Here is an 18377-nt window from a genome sequence, read left to right as displayed (position 1 = left end):
CTTGATGTAATCCCACCTCCACCATAAATGCATCCGTCACTCCCACCGCAAACCTCATCACTGTCAAACTACCCTCGTACATATCCTGTACAACTCTTACATACTTCTGACACTCCTGACTTCCTCATACAATACCACAACTCCTCTCTAGGCACCCTGTCATATGCTTTCTCTAAGTCCGCAGAGACACAATGCAACTCCTTCTGACCTACTCTGTACTTCTCCAACACTCTCAGAGCAAACATCGCATCTGTAGTGCTCTTTCCTGGCATGAAACCATACTGCTGATCACTAATCATCACCTCCCTTCTTAACCTAACGTCCACTACTCTTTCCCATAACTTGATACTGTGACTGATCAATTTAATTCCTCTTTAGTTACTACAGCTCTGCACATCACCCTTATTCTTAAAAATTGGTACCAAAACACTTTTTCTCCATTCCTCAGGCATCCTCTCACTTTCCAAGATTTCATTAAAGGACAACTGCGCCCTCAGACTCAAAAAACATATTAATTTCATCATGGTTTGATGTTTCCTACATTTTAATAGCACTCTGAGACTATTTTGAGCTTTTTAGATATTTTTAGATGCAATTTCTGACTCTGACCACATGGGGTCTGGCATATTGAAAAAAATTCAGACTGTTTACTCTGCCTCTAAGTATCCCAGAATGCATTATTTGTCTCCAAAAAATTGCATCAGATCTGCCACGTTTTGCCTTAAGCTGCTGTCACTTCATTGACTTAACAGGCATTCACTGCAGTCTTAAAATCCCCTAATTTTGGTTAAAATGTTATCCTTTTTCAATGACCACTTTAAACACAAGCAGTGCAAATGCTACAGAACAGAACTGAAAGGTGCATTTTCTAGCTCTTTCATCTTAGAAATGCTAAATTGCTTTCTTTTGTGAAGGCTGAAATCTAGCTCTTCAAGGAATCTCCCCTCCCACTTCACACCTACCTTCCCTAGCTGTCAAAGAGCCAAGGGTAATTTGATCCATTATCTGCATATGATTGACAGCTTGTCACAGCAGGTGACCAGAGTAATGTACTGTTTGCTTGTCAGCCTTTTCCTCCTTACAGTGGGAGACTTTTTTTGTTGCACTACTCCTGTCAAATTTAAAACCAAGCTACATAGCACTAGCAATAATCCCTGCTTTACAAAGCAGTCTGCCACTTATTTTCCCTTCCTGTTTAAATAGCTAACAAATGATGCACTATAAACTTGAAATATTTTAGACTTGCATGACAGCACCCACATGCTTTTTTGAGTCAATATTTAAAAAAAATTATGGTAGTGCGTACACACACGAAGACACATGCACGCAGACACACACTGCTTTACTTCTACAATGATTTAGATTTTTACATTTTATAGCAGTGTACTAACCAAGCAGAGAAATCTGGTTCAAAAGCAAGGATACATTGATCCTTAAATACCTATGAACCACAGCGCAAGAAATTAGGACAAAGCCATACATAGAAGTGGGACAAAGGCACAAATGGAAAAGCGCAGTCCGGGTCTGAACTGTCTGCAAACAGCTACAGTTAACTTTGAGTATGTGTCTACCTGTTTGAGCCAATATTCATTTTCCCCTGCAGAGCACTCTGCTTTGGCTTGTAAGCAGCCCCCCACCACACACACACACACACACACACACACACACACACACACACACACACACACACACACACACACACACACACACACACACACATTCCACTTTCTCTTATTCCCTTCTGTTAGCAAATAGTATCCGCCATAACTCATCAATACTGTGTGTTTGTAAATTTAAACTATGACCACAGTAGCCTACTGATACAAGGTTATCCTGTTTTTCCACCTGAGAAATTAAGAAATGACTTAGTTTCAGAGCAGTCCTTGGTCAATTGTGATTGTTTCTTAACACATACTTGCCTTTACTTTGTGATTGTTTCCAGCCCCCTCATACGAGCAACTAACAGGGTCTCTACCCGCTTTGCTCCCCACCCTGCCCCCTATTCCCTCCCGCCCCAGGTGGTCCCACCTTTATTGGACTCAAAACCCCTCCCATCTTTCCAATAGCCAACCACAGCGCTAACCCAACACTACCCCCTCCATCTTCCCACTACTATCACACCTCCTCAACTAACATGTACCAGCATATCTTACCTATGCTCACTGCATGCACTCTCCTTGCATATCTTACATCCTACTAAAGCTCCATCATTCCCCCACTCAACCACTACCACTGAACTACTTCTCACACCACCACTCATGTCTCACCCACACTCAACTCCCCTCCCACCAGCTCAAGAACCATCCCTATGCACCCCCCACATATTCTGCCAACTATATTACTCAAACATAAAGCAGCCCTACAACTTAACATAGTAACCCTCCCACCATACCTAGTACCCACAGAGCACAATCATAAAGTTTCCCTTATAAACAAACACATTCAAAAACTGAGAAAACTAATAATCTCATGCATATCAAAACTAGCCCTAAGTGGAGACATCCACCTCAACCAATTACCGCCCCGTAGCTATTCTCTCTCCACTCTCCAAAATACTAGAGAGACGCATACACTCTCAGGTCTCAGACTACCTCCTTACTAACAACCTCCTTTCCAGTACTAAGCATGGTTTCCGACCAAACCATAGCACCACCACTGCCTTACTCTCCTTTACTAACACTATCCTTCAGCATAAAAACAATGGCTATCTCTCCTCTGCTACTTTCCTAGACCTATCTAAAGCAATTGACATGGTCCCACACAAACAACTTATCTCTGTCCTCAATAACCTATCCTTCTCACAATCAGTTACCAACTGGTTTCAGATTTACCTGTCTGACCGCCAACAATCCGTTGTATGGCAGAATGACATCTCCCCAACTATTTGTCTCCATAGGGGTTCCCCAAGGGTCCATCCTTGGACCCCTACTCTTCTCTGTTTACACCAATAATCTAGCCTCTGCCACCAAACATGGCACACTCATACAATATGCAGATGACTCAACCATCATCTGCTTAGCCCAGTCCCTACCGAAACTGCAAAAAGTCACACAGAAATCCTTTTCCTCTGTTGAAACATGGTTATCCGATGCCCAGTTAATACTCAACCCAAACAAAACTAAACTACTCATCTTCCAACCCACCAAACATACTCAAAACAACTCTCACTTTAACATCACAGCAAAAGACAACACCACTATATACCCAACTGAACACACCAAATTGCTAGGAGTGGAAACAGAAAATAAACTAATATTTGACATTCACATATCTATGACCATAAAAAAAGTCCACAAAAAACTAGGAGCATTATACAGAAAAGAGCAATTTCTCACCAAAGCAGCAAAGATTTCAATAGCAAATTCCCACCTTATCTCCACCCTACTTTATGCCTCTCCAATATATACCAACCTAAGGAAATGTGGTCTAAACAAGCTAGAGACCTGCTACAACAAAAATCACCAAATTCGCCACAGGGGCATCCTACTGTAGTCACCACTGTCTCTCACTTGCTGAACTGTGCTGACTTGAACTCTCCCTCACCTGCTTCAGTGGTGTCAACTCTCACTCGCCCACAAACTAGTAAACCATCCACTAAATGTCCCATCCCTCCAGAATCTACTCCAACCCTATCGCACCACCAGACCAATAAGATCCAGCAACAAAAATCACTTGCAGATCACTAAAGCCAATAACTCTGCTGGTGAAGCACTATTCTCTTGCACCATAGCCAAGTTATGGAACTCACTCCCACCCACAATTACCTCCGTACCATCATGCACCCACTTCAAAACTTTACTAAAAGCGCAACTAAAAACATGCTGGCTATGCTCTTGCAACTCCCAGTCTAATGTCATCCACCCCATCCAACCACTACCTTTCTTTCCACTCCACTAACTACCTTGATTATAGCAAGCTCAGATGCTCATAAGCCTAGTACTTATTATACAGCAGGAACTTCTCATTGTAACATTTGTTAATGTCTGTTATGTACTTCACAGATAAAGATTCTATTTGTTTACTGATGTACTATGTTCTTCATCTGTAAATATGTTGTAAGTAAGTGCTATGTAAATTGTTAATCGCTATAATCCAATGTAACTACTGTCTATTTTACTGTGGAGCTTTTCTCCCCGGGCCTATGCTGAAAATAGACCTACGTCCAGTCGGACACTCCCGGTCAACAAATATAAATAAGTAAAACAAATAAATAAATAAATAGAAGTAGGATTATTGCTCCTACCAAATTAGGAAAGATTATGAAATAGTAGGTCTTGCATTAGTATGAATTTTCAAAAGGGTATGAAATCTGAAACTTAAATGTCTGTCATTGATTTCATTCTTCAGTCTCTAATGATTTGGCAGCAATTGTCCCAAAAAAAAAAAATTGATTCAAAAAGATAATAGCCACACAATACAGCTGGTAACCTGTCAAAGATGGGGCTCCTTTTAATATTAGTACTGCTAACTTGAGCATCTGACAAAATAAAAAAAACATGCATTTATGAAATGAAAGTTATCCCTAACTGGATTATTACAGTTAATGGTAAACCCTCCATGTTTTCTTCCAAAATAGCAATTTCTGGGGAGGGATTATTAGGGGAAGAGCAACATTTAGAGCCAAATTCAGGGACAGTTGAGAGGTTGGGATATGCCTAATTCTAAAAAAGCAATTTATTTGCATGTACCTAGCAACCTGTTAATGCAGAAAATCTGGAGGGACATCAAAACAGTACAAAAAAAATTGATCTTGTATAAACTGAGAGAGCTGATCGAATAACAGGTCTTGCTTTAGCATGCATTTTTCTGAAGGTTATGAAGGCTGAAATTTAGTGACTTTATTCCGAAAGAGTTTGACTGAAAACCACAAAAATTGAGACTAACAATCCAAAAATAAGAAGCCTTGCTTGCAGTCTCTCACACTCTTGTCCCCTTGCTTGCAGTCACACTCTTGTCCCCTTGCTTGCAGTCACACACGCACGCACACTATTGCCCCCTTGCTTGCACACACACACACACACACACACACACACACACACACACACACACACACACACTTGCCCCCTTGCGGACACACACACACACACTTCGACCTTGCTTGCAGTCAGAATTTGGACATTGCAACAGCACTGAAACAGACATTTAAAGATAACACATGTAGCCAGTGGCAGTCTAAGTTTCACTTTGGGTTAGTGATATTTTAAAATTCTCAGACCCTTTGCACATGAGAAATGCACATGTTGTTGAATACACCTTCCTGATTGTATATAATTATATTCCTTGTACAATGCAGTCCAGTTTTAGTGGGTGTTTTATATTTAATGTTTCAAACATTTTTCCTGAAAACAGTGCAACAAAATGCATGCACCAATAATGACAATACTGCCCAATTCTGAATATTTCCATCACAAGTGTAGTCAAACTTCCAACAGTCCACCAGTATCAGTACATATGCACAATTTCTGAAGCAGTAAACGTCCTGTAAATAATTCCACATTAAAGCGATCTGTAACTAATGAAGCAGTTGCTGCTAGCCAAAAATTACATAAGTCATGTCATCAACAAATAATGTCATAGTTGCCCTTTTTGAATAATTTACTTATCTTACACAAGAACAATAAGCTGGTAATACTGCAGTAGGGAATGGATGACAATCTTCTTCACCAGAAAGGAGTGCATCATCCACCCCATTTGCAACGCAGTACAGTTTCACAAATGCATCTATGTGAGTAGAAACCACAGCCAAAAGCAAACAACCTGTTGTGATATTAGCAAAGCAAGCAGACATAAGCAGCACTAATAATTGTTGCAGCCCTGCATCTCTCAGCTCCCTGTAAAATCTACTCAATCAGTTGTATCTATGAACTTCACAGCACAAGAAATCTTGAAAGAGGCAAAATTTCCCCCTTGCTTGTAGTCACACACACACACACACACACACACACGTGGCCCTTGCTTGCAGTCACATACACACACACTTGGCCCTTGCTTGCAGTCACACACACACTTGGCCCTTGCTTGCAGTCACACACACACTTGGCCCTTGCTTGCAGTCTCACACACATTTGCCCCCTTGTTTGCAGTCTCACACACTTGCCCCCTTGCTTGCAGTCTCACACACACACTTGCCTCCTTGCTTGCAGTCTCACACACACACTTGCCCCCTTGCTTGTAGTCTCACACACACACTTGCCCCTTGCTTGCAGTCTCACACACACACTTGCCCCCTTGCTTTCAGTCTCACACACACACTTGCCCCCTTGCTTTCAGTCTCACACACACACTTGCCCCCTTGCTTTCAGTCTCTCACACACACTTGCCCCCTTGCTTTCAGTCTCACACACACAATTGCCCCCTTGCTTGCGGTCAAACACACACACAATTGCCCCCTTGCTTGCGGTGTCACACACACAATTGCCCCCTTGCTTTTAGGTCACATACACACACACACTTGCCACTTGCCACTTGCTTGCATTCACACACACACACACACACACACACACACACACACACACACACACACACACACACACACACACACACACACACACACACACACTTGCCCCTTGCTGTATCCTATGGACATTAGAAGGCCTCCAGCTGAGGGCACTACATAGGTTACCTGTATTTTTTAGCAAGTTCCTCCTCCTATTTTATTTCTTCTCACTCAGAGCCCCTGCCATGATAGTGCTATCCCTGGCCACAAAAACAAAATGGTTGCAAGGCATGTACTTCACTACCAGAAAACTGAGATCAGAAAAGCTTGCCAGCCTTAGAGATTTTATCAGACTTTGCTTCTCAGTGGCTTGTGTGCTATACCCACTCACAAAATGTTATATTAACAGGCAGAATATCACTTTGCAGACTAAAGAAATAGTATTTTGTCTACCAAACTTTATCACAAAGTCAAAAAAAAATATGCTATTCTGATTCCATTATTTCAACAGGAATTGGCAGCAACTCTCACTCAAGGCATGCTGCTTAGCAGCTTTACAATGACTAAGCTGCTGTGCTTGTACAAGCAGCAAAATTCCTCTTTTCCTTTCCCATCTGTCTTCTATTTCTCTCTTATTTTCCTTAAGTTTTTCATTAATTTAAAAACAAAACAACACGCAGGCTCAAATAATATGATAGCAACCGTGACATTAATCTTACAAGAACCTGCGCTCTGTGTGTAATGGAGCATTGTGAAGTGTCTGAGGCTACTTCTAAACTATGGACACATAGTGATGGACAAAATGTTGAACCTCTATATTGCCTACATCACTGTATATTTACCTGCTATAATAATCTTACATGGGAACCCAGAAATGCACTTAGCCTAGTTGCATGAAACAAGTATAGCTGCAGAAACCACCCCTGGACTACTACCACTCTCTTGCTGACTATTCATAAGTATGTTTACAGGCTGCAGAATTACTCAATAAATAAGTTTTATGCCTAATGGCTCCAGCGTCCACATTAAAATAATTTCGTTACCCAGCTAACGGAAAAAAAAGGTATTATTCAGCTGTGGCAAAGTTTCAAGCAGGTAGCAGGTTTGATAGCACACACACTAAAACGGAGCAAGCAGAGTAGCATAACAAATAAAACGGAGCAAGCCCAGCAGCATAACCAATAAAACGGATTACTAATATTAAAAAATAAATAAAAAACATGACAAGACCGAAACGCGAAGCTGAACAACAGAAACAAACAGCCGAAAACATTACAAAACATCTGCAGCATGCAATCGCGAAGCACGAGGCATCAACAAACTAAAGAAAACCAAATACAGCTACAAATACAGCAAGGTTTTTAAAAAAAACACCAGCAACCACAATCGCGAAGCGCAAGGTATCAACTAAAGAAAACCAAATATAGCTACAAATACAGCATAGTTTTTAAAAAAACACCAGCAACAAGCATCTAAAAACACTAGAAAGTAATACAATTACTACAAGCAGCAATACACTTACTTCAGAAGGAAACAAAAGGCAGCAAGCACAGAAACACAGGCCGACTCGAGAATACAAAAGACGCCAGCATTAAACATAACTGGGGAAATATAAACCCTGGATCAAAATGAAAATAAGTAGGCTAAGCTAAAAATGCAGCTGCGAAAGGGAAGCACGTGGCACCCTTACAAACAGAAAAAGATTAACTCCACTAATGTGCAATTAAAAACTTGGGAGGACACAATATCAGGGCTAGGGAGGCATAGAAACAGGGACAAATTACATTTAGGATACACTATTAAGAAGTAATAAGACTTACCTTACTTATGAAGTAGCAAAATACTGGTGAAGAAGAAGTGCTTCACATGAATAGAGTCGACCAGATTTGCTAACACAGAAAAGGAGTTCCACACAGCACCTAGTCCATTTATTAGGTTAACAGTGGGCTGGGAAAGGCAGTGTTGACATCACAATGTGGGAGGATCACAGGGATTCTGTACAGCATGCAAATAAGGCAGTGTTTACGTCACTTTGGGGGAGGAAACCTCCCAGGATCTTCAGCAAGAGCTATGGCAGATGTGACATCATTATTTAAGAGACGACTAGACAGTTTTCATCTTGGTTTTAAAACTGAAAGTCAAACAGTACGGAAAAGTATGAAGCCTAAGCAGTAAAAGAGAATAGTGCATTTTTTTTTAAAGCTGCGGTTATGTTTTTTTGAGGCTGTATCACATAACAGGATTTTAGGGAGACATCAGGTAGAGATATTTGATTTGATATCCCGTTGTTTTCCTTTAATTAATCTAGTTAAAAACTTCACTGCCATTTCACCTAAACACCTCCATGCTTCCACAGGTATGTCATCTGGACCAACAGCCCTTCCATTCTTCATCCTCTTCATAGCTGTCCTTACTTCCTGCTTGCTAATCTGTTGCACTTCCTGATTCACTATCACCACATCATCCAACCTTCTCTATCTTTTTCTCCTCTTTCATCAGCCCCTCACAGTACTCTTTCTGTCTGCTCAACGCACTCTCCTCGCTTGAGTACGTTTCCTTTATTATCCTTCATCACCCTTACCTGCTAAACCCAGTACTGATTATTATATAACGATGTTGTGTCGTATCTCAAGACTTAATCCTAGATACATGGCAACCTGGACATGATTGTTATTGTTTATGTTTATATAATTTGCATGCGTATCTGATTGTCATTTTTCATTTGCATGACAAAATTGTCATTTTTCATTTGCCTGACAAAATTATCAATGAGGGGGGATGTAGATTATAGTGTGTTTGTTGTACCTTTATAGCCACTGTAGTTCGTGGACGTGCATGTAAGTACTGAGCAGGTGCAAGCAGAGTGCCATTTTGTGTAAGCAGCTAGAGTGAAAGCATGTATGTGTGTAGCAGCCAGTCAAGTTAGCTGGTTCGTTTAACTTTTATGTTCCAGTCATCCATCCGGATGTGTTTGTGTGTAGTAAACATCATAAACGAATAACCCAAGCCTCATTGTCTTATTTGAATACACAAGACAAGCAGACTCTGCACAGAAGGCACTCTAGCCGAGAATCAAACCGGAGACCCTCTTGCTGTGTGGTGACAGTATTAACCACTGCACCGCTGTGCACCCCAGCTATAGAGATTAATTTGCTGGAGGTTTTCAATTGTTAAATGCAATTCGTCATCATTGTAACTTTGTGTATACAACTTTAATAATCTCATATGCATGTGCTTACATGTGTGAATAAATCTCAATATTTTAATCAATTAACTATAGTTATGTAAAAGTAACGAGTTACTTTACTTCGTAATGAGTTGCTTTACTTAGTAACTAGTAATAGGAATATTACTTTTTTAGAAAAGTAATAGTAATGTATTACTTTCTCTAAAAAGTAACTAGAAATAGTAACTTGTTACTTTTATAATCAACTAGCACAACACTGGTCATGAGGTAGAGATGTTTTAATGCAATCGTTGATTTCCATAGGAACCCTTCTTAGTAGGTCTCTCGTATCATCTCGCTGTCTCCATAAACTTGGAGAGAGAACCCATCTACTGGCTTCTATTGGTTTTTATTTATATTGGGATAGTAGACATTCGTTTGCTAGTTGTAAATAGTGTAGACATCGGATATTCCTTGAAAATGTTGATCAGCAGTTGTGACAATATGGTGAGCTCAGGGAATAGGTGCACTGTTGAAGGTAAAGCGTGAGCTGTGATTGTGTGTTACAGATTGGGAAACATGTACACCCCTTTGCAGAATTGGAAATGAAAAAGGGATGAACCCAGCTGTATACCCACAGGAGTGGGGGTCTTCTTGTATATCTGCTGGTACAGTGAAAACTTGCTTCTTTTTTGGTCGTGCTTCTGAAGTGGAAGAAGTATGCAGTGGGTACTCTCCCACCTTCCTTTATCAGGCATCTCCATCAGTTGCTGTCTGCTTCACCTCATTTGCCTTCCATAAACAATGCAGGCTTGAATGACAAATGCTTTCCACTGTAAAGAACTTATGTTACCCGTATCCTTTTTCTTGTATGCATGTTAACATGAATTCATTGGCCAGTGGAAAACTAATACAAGACAAGGTTTTGCTGGTATTGTATGATAAGACATGCTGAAAAAACTTGCTGGATCTGATGACTTACGTGTTGTACAAGCCTAAATGTGTCGAGGTTTGCTGCACAGTTAACGTAAGTTTCAGAGATTGATTGTTATGGAAAATACATCATGCCAATTTGCTGTTAACCCAGTCTGTATTTTGGGAACAGTCATACTTTTGTCACAGTGTGTTTCAAGCTGAACTGTCCAATTATTGGCCCTCTCAATAGGAGTTTTGTTCTACTTTGTCAGTATGAATGTCAGTTAAGAAGTCGGCAGTCTAACTTCATGACTGAGCTAAACTGGGGTGATGTGATGGAGAGCTGAATGTTGAAAAACTTCGGTTGTTCATGGAAGCAGAGGGGAAGGTAATTCCACTAGTAAGGTGGTGTGGGTTATATATACACTACTAGTATTATTGACTCTTGCTAATCTTTAATGTCTGAATGGAATGAGTGTTGCATGGCAGCAGCTATTTCCCAGTTTTAAGTTGGGTTCATGTCTGAAGCTTGTCGGTGTATAGTTGAGGGGGCATTGCACTACTGTGCAGATGGTTAAACATTATGAAAGAAGGTAATTTAAAAGTACAAGCCTAGTTAAAAACTGATTGTGATTTTTACTCGCAATACAACTGTGCATCAGTGCAGGAGTGCTAGTTAATTTTAACACCTTGTAATTTGAAAGTCTGTTGAACTGATGTAGCTGATAAGTATTAGTGCAAGCTACTTGTTCATGAATGGAGCCTGTTTTAAATAAAATTACGTGAAGTTTTGTCTATAAAAAGTGACCTTTATTTTTTTTTTTTCAGACTTTGCTGAAAAGCTGTTTGACTTGGTTGACAATTTTGCAGATAATACAAGGCGAAAGGCAGCAGTTTGGCCATTGCAGATAATTCTTCTCATTCTTTGTCCAGAAACTATTCAGGATATTTCCAAGGATGTGGTAGAAGAGAGCAAAATGAATAAGGTGAGATACAGGGTTACCCAAGAGGAATTATACAGTTTACACTGTTACTTATTTAGTCAGCCTAGATGTTCTTGTTTATTTTCTTGTAATGATCAGTAAACTATAGCTAGTCTTCACAGAGAAATAACTTAATTTTGTGCAAGTAGTGTAAATGGAGCAGCAGGTAGCACATTCTCCTTTGGTGCAAAAGGGTGTGGGTTCTCTTCACACACCATTTAGATGAGTGACACTACAGAAGGGAGGTACACTCCTGAGTACATTGTCCTTCAGATGAGGTGTTAAACTGAAACCCCATCTGCTTGAATCGGTGGTAGCTCAGGTGGCTGTAAAAGATCCCACAACACCAGTCAAAAAGAGTAGGGGTACTCTATACAGCTATTTACACATTTACACATATACAAATGTTCATATTTTCAAAATTTTCATTTCACAGGCGTATAGACCCAGTTCCTTTTTCTGTAACCACCACTTGATTTTTCATACTGTATTAGATGTAACCCAGTTACCATTAAACATAATCTCATTAAATATTTGATTCAAAATAATCCTAGTAGTACAAAACAATTTTTTGTACACTTTTTTAACATATATATATATATATATATATATATATATGGATCACCTTCAGATGCCCGAAAGCTCACTAGACCGACAAGGAATCCGTCGGACCGAAATCACCGACAACGCAGATGACCGACAAGGTGAGAACCCGACGGACTCGGTAAGTGTGCGATAGAGTGAGGGATTTAGTGTTAGGGAGCGGACAGGTAAGTGTGCGATAGTGAGGGACTGTAGTTTTAGGGGCGGGTTAAGTGAGTTAGGGTTAGGGTGCAGGTAGGGTGTGTGTGCGATAGTGACGGACTGTGGGTTTCGGGGTGGGTTAAGTGAGTTAGGGTGCAGGTAGGGTGTGTGTGCGATAGTGACGGACTGTGGGTTTCGGGGTGGGTTAAGTGAGTTAGGGTTAGGGTGCAGGTAGGGTGTGTGTGCGATAGTGACGGACTGTGGGTTTCGGGGTGGGTTAAGTGAGTTAGGGTTAGGGTGCAGGTAGGGTGTGTGTGCGATAGTGACGGACTGTGGGTTTCGGGGTGGGTTAAGTGAGGTAAGGTTAGGGTGCAGGTAGGGTAAGTGTGCGGTTGTGTCGGACCTTAGGGTTAGGGTTTGGGTTACGGTTAGTGCATGTATGGTTGTGTGTATTGTCGGTATTTTGTGTTGTCGGTCTTTTGGTGTCGGTGATTTGTGTTTCGGCGTTGTGGTGTTTCGGTAAACTGAAGGGGATCCATATATATATATATATATAAGGCATGTTTCCCATAACTGGTAGTCTATGTTTGTAATCTCCATAAAATTCTGACATTCCACATTTTTCATATACAATTTATTCTTTGTTTTCTAGCATTTATTTTTTTATTCCATCAAATGCTTCGATGGATTTATACAATAATGTTTTATCATTACATTCTTATACCAAACTTTTTTTTCCATTTTTTTATATATTTAACTTCCACATTTAATTTTTTGTTGATACATTTATATTTCTTCATTTCTCCATCCATTTTTTTTATTCAGTTTTATTAAATTCCAGTCACTCAACATATTTTATCTTAAATATTGTTTTACTAAATTAATTGCTTTTCCATTTAGCCATCTTTGCTCTTCTCCCACCCCCATTCCCACTCACCCACATATCATTTCCTTTATACTTATCGACCTTAGCCACACCTCTGCTAACTCTTCGTAAGTCCCGCCTAAGTACTTCCTTACTGACACACCTCTTCCTCTATAACACCTTCCTATACTCCACTGCTCATTTCCCACCCCTCCCACCCACTGTCTACTCTTACTCTGCCTAAAGATCATGACTTTCAAACCACAAACATTACTCCTGATACCTATACTCTGCTTCTTCTACCTCCTCACTTCCTATCACTCACATCTACCCCCACCCTACTTCCACCCAGCAAACTGGACTCTAAATCTAAATACTAAACCCCAGGCCCATCAGCACACCTATCCTTCCTTCCCAAACAAATATTACTCTCCTTCCTAAAATAAAATTATCTCCTCCCTCTCCCAACCTCCTCTAAGCAGAAACAAAATGTCTCCCCACTTAACAGTTACTCTACTTCAGACCACTACTTCTGTCAGGGGACATCCATCCTAACCCAGGTCCCTCCCACCCCATCCTGAATTATACTCCTCCTGTACAAAACCCAACCAACTTTACTCCCTCTAAAAAGCAAATATCTTTCTGCTCTATCAACCCTAGGAGTGTAGTAAATAAAGTTCAGGACCTCTGTGGCTGGTTAGCTAACTACACTCCAGACATTGTCACCCTAACCGAAACATGGCTAAAACCACACTGTCAAGATAGTGAAATTACCCCACCTGACTATAACATCCTTAGACTTGACGGACAAAAGAAAAGAGGAGGTAGTATAGCCATTTTATATCCTGGTCACCTTTCTATAACTAGTCCAATCCTCCCCCTTCCCTCTTTCTCTACAGCTGAACTCCTACTTGCTAATGTTAAACTTAACAACTTTGCTACCATAAATGTTGTAGCAATTTATATCTCCCAGGAGACTATCTTCGCCTACTTGATAACATTCTATCCCACCTCTCCCAGACCATACACAATGAAACCATCATACTAGGGGATGTTAACATAGATTGGCTGTCAATACAAACTCCCAATACTACCTCTTGTATCAACTTTCATGGGTTCGAGCAACTAATTACTACCCCTGCTTATGTTAATAAATCACACCTTCCACAGTCTCTTCTGGACTGGATTTTGGTGTCTCGCCCCCAAAACTACCGTGACCCTCACACTCTACCAAATGCTGTTAGTGATCACTGCCCTGTCACAGTTACCAGATATACTCCCCATATCACCAGACCTTTCAAGTTCATCACATCCCGTAATACCTAATCTTTCAGTTCTGACTCTTTCATTGACCAACTCTCTTGAATAAACTGGTCCCATCTCACCACTCTCCCCTTAGATGAGGCTATCCACTCCAACTCCACCTTCCTTAACATCCTTGACTCCCTGGCTCCTCTCCGCATAATAAGAGTCAAAACTATCTCAGCTCCTTGGCTGACCAAATCTACTCATACCCTGATGAAAAACCATGATAAGATATGGAAACTATGGACTAAAACTAAAACCCCTTCTCTCCTACAGACCTGCAAAGAACTTAGGAATCAAATAAAGATAGTTATCAACAAAGACAAGTCAAACTTCTATGCTAACCCTCCCACTGCCCTACAAACAGACCCAAAAAAATTCTGGAACTCAATCAACCATATACTGCACCCAGAAAACCCTTTCCGTCCTAACCCATGCCCAAATAAAACAGCAGAAGAAACTGCCACTGCATTTAATAATCATTTTTATTGATTCAGTAACTGCCATAATAAACGCTTTTCCCACTACAAAAAATGTTAATAACTCCAAAATCCTTGCCTCTCCTCCCCTTCCTTCCAACTCCTTTTCCCTTAAGTCTGTTTCAACTAACTGTTATTAAATCCTTAATCTCCAAACTCAAACCTTGCTCCCCCTCAGCAGGTAATCTTCATTCATATTTCCTACAGATTGCTGCTGAACCTTTAGCCTATCCTGTTTCTATCCTGATTATCTGATCCATCTTTGAATCATATGTCCCAGCAATTTGGAAAACTTTCTTCACATTACCTATACACAAAGGTGGTAATTCTTCTGATGTATCAAACTTCAGACCAATTGCTATACTGTCTCCCCTCTCTAAAATACTAGAGAAATGCATTCACAAGCAGATAATGCAGTACCTTCTTCAAGAGAGCCTTCTAACACACACACACACACACACACACACACACACACACACACACACACACACACACACACAAAACATGATTCCGTCCCAAATACAGTACCACAACTGCTCTAATATCCTTCATCAATATTGTATCTCTGGCCCGTGACAACAGTAAACTAGTTTCATGTCTATTCCTCGACCTGTCCAAAGCCTTTGACACAGTCTTCCATCCCCTCCTCTTGGACAAACTGTCCCATTTAAAATTCTCTCCTCACACCATATCCTGGTTTTGTAGCTCTCTCTTTAACCACCAGCAAGCTGTTAAATGGCACTCTGCACTATCCCCCTCCCTTAATGTCTCAATGGGAGTCCCCCAAGGATCCATACTTGGGCCACTGCTCTTTAATATTTTCTCTAACCTACTTTACACCTCTTGCCCTCACTCCACAATTGTACAATATGCAGACGATTCGACTGTCATCACCATTGCTGACAATCCATCTGGCCTCCACTCTACTACTCAAGCATCGTTCAGTACCATAGAGACATGGCTTTGTGATAACAAATTAAGTTTTAACCCTAAGAAAACTAAGCTCCTACTCTTCCTCCCCAAAACCTCATAAATCTCAAAACTGCATTTTCCATCCTATATAGCAGTAACACTATCATCACTGCTGAACCCAGCACTAAACTGCTGGGAGTCATAATAAATGATCAGCTTAGATTTGATCTCCAAGTCGCCAATTCTATCAAAAAGACTCGCCAGAAACTTGGACTCCTTTATCACAACAAAAGACATTTAACCAACATAGCCAGAATAACTCTCTCCCATGCATTTCTTCTTCCCACACTTCTTTATAGCTGTCAGTTTTTCATTAACCTGAACACCACGCTCATTACTAAACTATAAAGCACCTATAATAAGGTGGCCAGATTCGCTGCAAACCAAACCTACAAATCTCACCATTGCTTATCCCTTCAACAATTGGAATGGCTTGAATTACCTCACTTGCTCCTACTACATAAACTACAAATTATCCACTCTATCCTCTGTCAGCCATCTTTCTGTCCTAGCCTTGTATCTGTTATAGCTAAATAATCCCCAACCAGGACACTATGTAGCTCAGACCAAGGCTTCCTACAGATTTATAAACCCAAAACTAAACTAGGAAGTTTACTTTATAACTATAACCCTGCTGCAAATTGGAACCAACTCCCCCAAGAAATTGGGTCCCTTGACCATACCAAGCATTTCAAGGTAGCCACTCAAAGATACCTAACAAGCAAATGGTCCTGTCACTGTAGTCACCCCCCTTGAATCAACCCTACCCCCTTTTTCTTATACCTCCCACTCTATCAGCCTGCTGTATTTCCTTATTCCCCATTTCTCCCACTTGATCCTTCCCTTCTATTTTCCCTCTCCCTCATCTTCCTCTCCTCCCCTGCCTATCCCAAGTAAACGTCTACCCCTCTGTCCCACTTTTAAACACCTCATCCTCATTATATATTTTTTTATACTTGCACTGTATGTAACCGAACAAGAAATATGATGCATTATTTCATTATTACATTGTACCTGAGTTTTCTGTATGGAGACATGCATGAATGGGCATACCTTCGTTGAAGGTTGTGCGTCAGGGCTGGTAACTCGGCACGTAAAAATCAACTACCAGTCATTAGCGGACCGGAGTTCCGCTGTGGCAACCCCTAACCGGGAAAAGCCGAAAGACACAAACAAGCAAACCTGAGTTTATTTTTCTGTGTGATTTATTGTAAATGTTATCTTGCTACAGTTTGTCTAGTTGCCACTGATGATTTCTTAACTGCCTGTATGTATAATTTTATATATTCACTCTGGAGCTTTTCTCACCAGGTCTCCACTGAAAGCGAGCCAACTGCTCAGCTGGACTAACTCGGTCAACAAATGTAAAATAAAATAAATCTTAACACCATATGCAAATTTAATGATGCTCGATAAACTCTAGGATTCGTAACCCCAAACCACCATCAGTCCTTATCCACATACAAAACTCCTCTCCTTACTGGATTTAATCTAGAACCCCAAATAAATCTAAATATTTATTTATTTATTTATTTAATCTTTGGCATCATGTATACACTGCCAATATATGCTATTTTAGCCACCCATATAGAATTTAAGTACACCTTAAATACACCAACCACTGCTCTGCTGTATTCAGCTGTGTAATTCAAGGAATCTGTTCTATTCTGCTAACCATAAATGCAATTTGATACTTTATTTTGCACTTTTAAACTGTATTTTTGCGATATTGCTGATTTTTTAAAACTGTTTTTGCTGATTTGTTGCACTTTTTGTCTGATGTAGCATAGACAAGATTCAGACCTGCTGAATCTTGTTCTGCTTGTTAAATTGGGCAGTAAACCAGGCTATCTTTTGTTTGTGAGGGACCCCCTGCACTCTTATGGCAGGAGGATGCAGTTTGAACTCATCTGATTGAAGGTTGCTGGCACAGTGATCAGTTTTGAGCCTTTTTATTGGTTAAATTATTTAATTCAGTTTGCTTACTTTTGCTACATAAGCCCCACATTTGAGCGGGTTAGCGCTTGTTTTAACACAGCTCCACAGAGTTAGGCGACCAGCCACTGCTCTGCTGTATTCATTTGTTTATGCATAGCACACCTCCATGCACCATCACGCACTACAGCGCAGTGGGGGTAACTATTAGCAGTTATATAGACAAAAACTTCAGTAGATAAATTTTCTCTTGGTAACTGCCCGTGATCTGGCAGAGAAGTCCTTGTTGCACTTAGCTGCTCATAGAGCACCTCAGCTGCACTTGCCCTTTAACTCATTACGCCTCCAGGTGCATCTACAGTTAACTCCTACTGACGCCTCTAGGTGTCAAATATTGCCTGTTCATATTTGCATCAATAATTCCAAAACCATGCTATGTACAATGTTTTGAAAGATTCCATCTTAAAGCTTACACAGTGGCTAACTCTTGCATTAAAATTTGACCTCTGTCTAGTGCAGGTAAGTAAATATTAAATGTTTTTAATTATATTAATTTATATAGATATAATTTTCACAT

At 40.4% G+C, this 18377-nt stretch overlaps 1 protein-coding gene across 2 annotated transcripts in view; it reads left to right on the top strand.

Annotated features, from left to right (window-relative positions):
* Nucleotides 1–18377, top strand: part of NF1 (neurofibromin 1) — a 5218972-nt gene that overhangs the window by 1148963 nt on the left and 4051632 nt on the right. For both annotated transcript variants that reach the window (XM_044054637.1, XM_044054636.1), the window contains exon 8: nt 11346–11503. In XM_044054637.1, coding sequence (XP_043910572.1) covers nt 11346–11503 — 158 coding nt within the window. The remainder of the gene's footprint in view (nt 1–11345; nt 11504–18377) is intronic.

Source organism: Protopterus annectens, chromosome 13.part0, assembly GCF_019279795.1.
Source record: "Protopterus annectens isolate FY-2018-M chromosome 13.part0, PAN1.0, whole genome shotgun sequence".
Taxonomy (NCBI): Eukaryota; Metazoa; Chordata; order Ceratodontiformes; family Protopteridae; genus Protopterus; species Protopterus annectens.
This window is presented reverse-complemented; position numbering and strand designations above follow the sequence as displayed.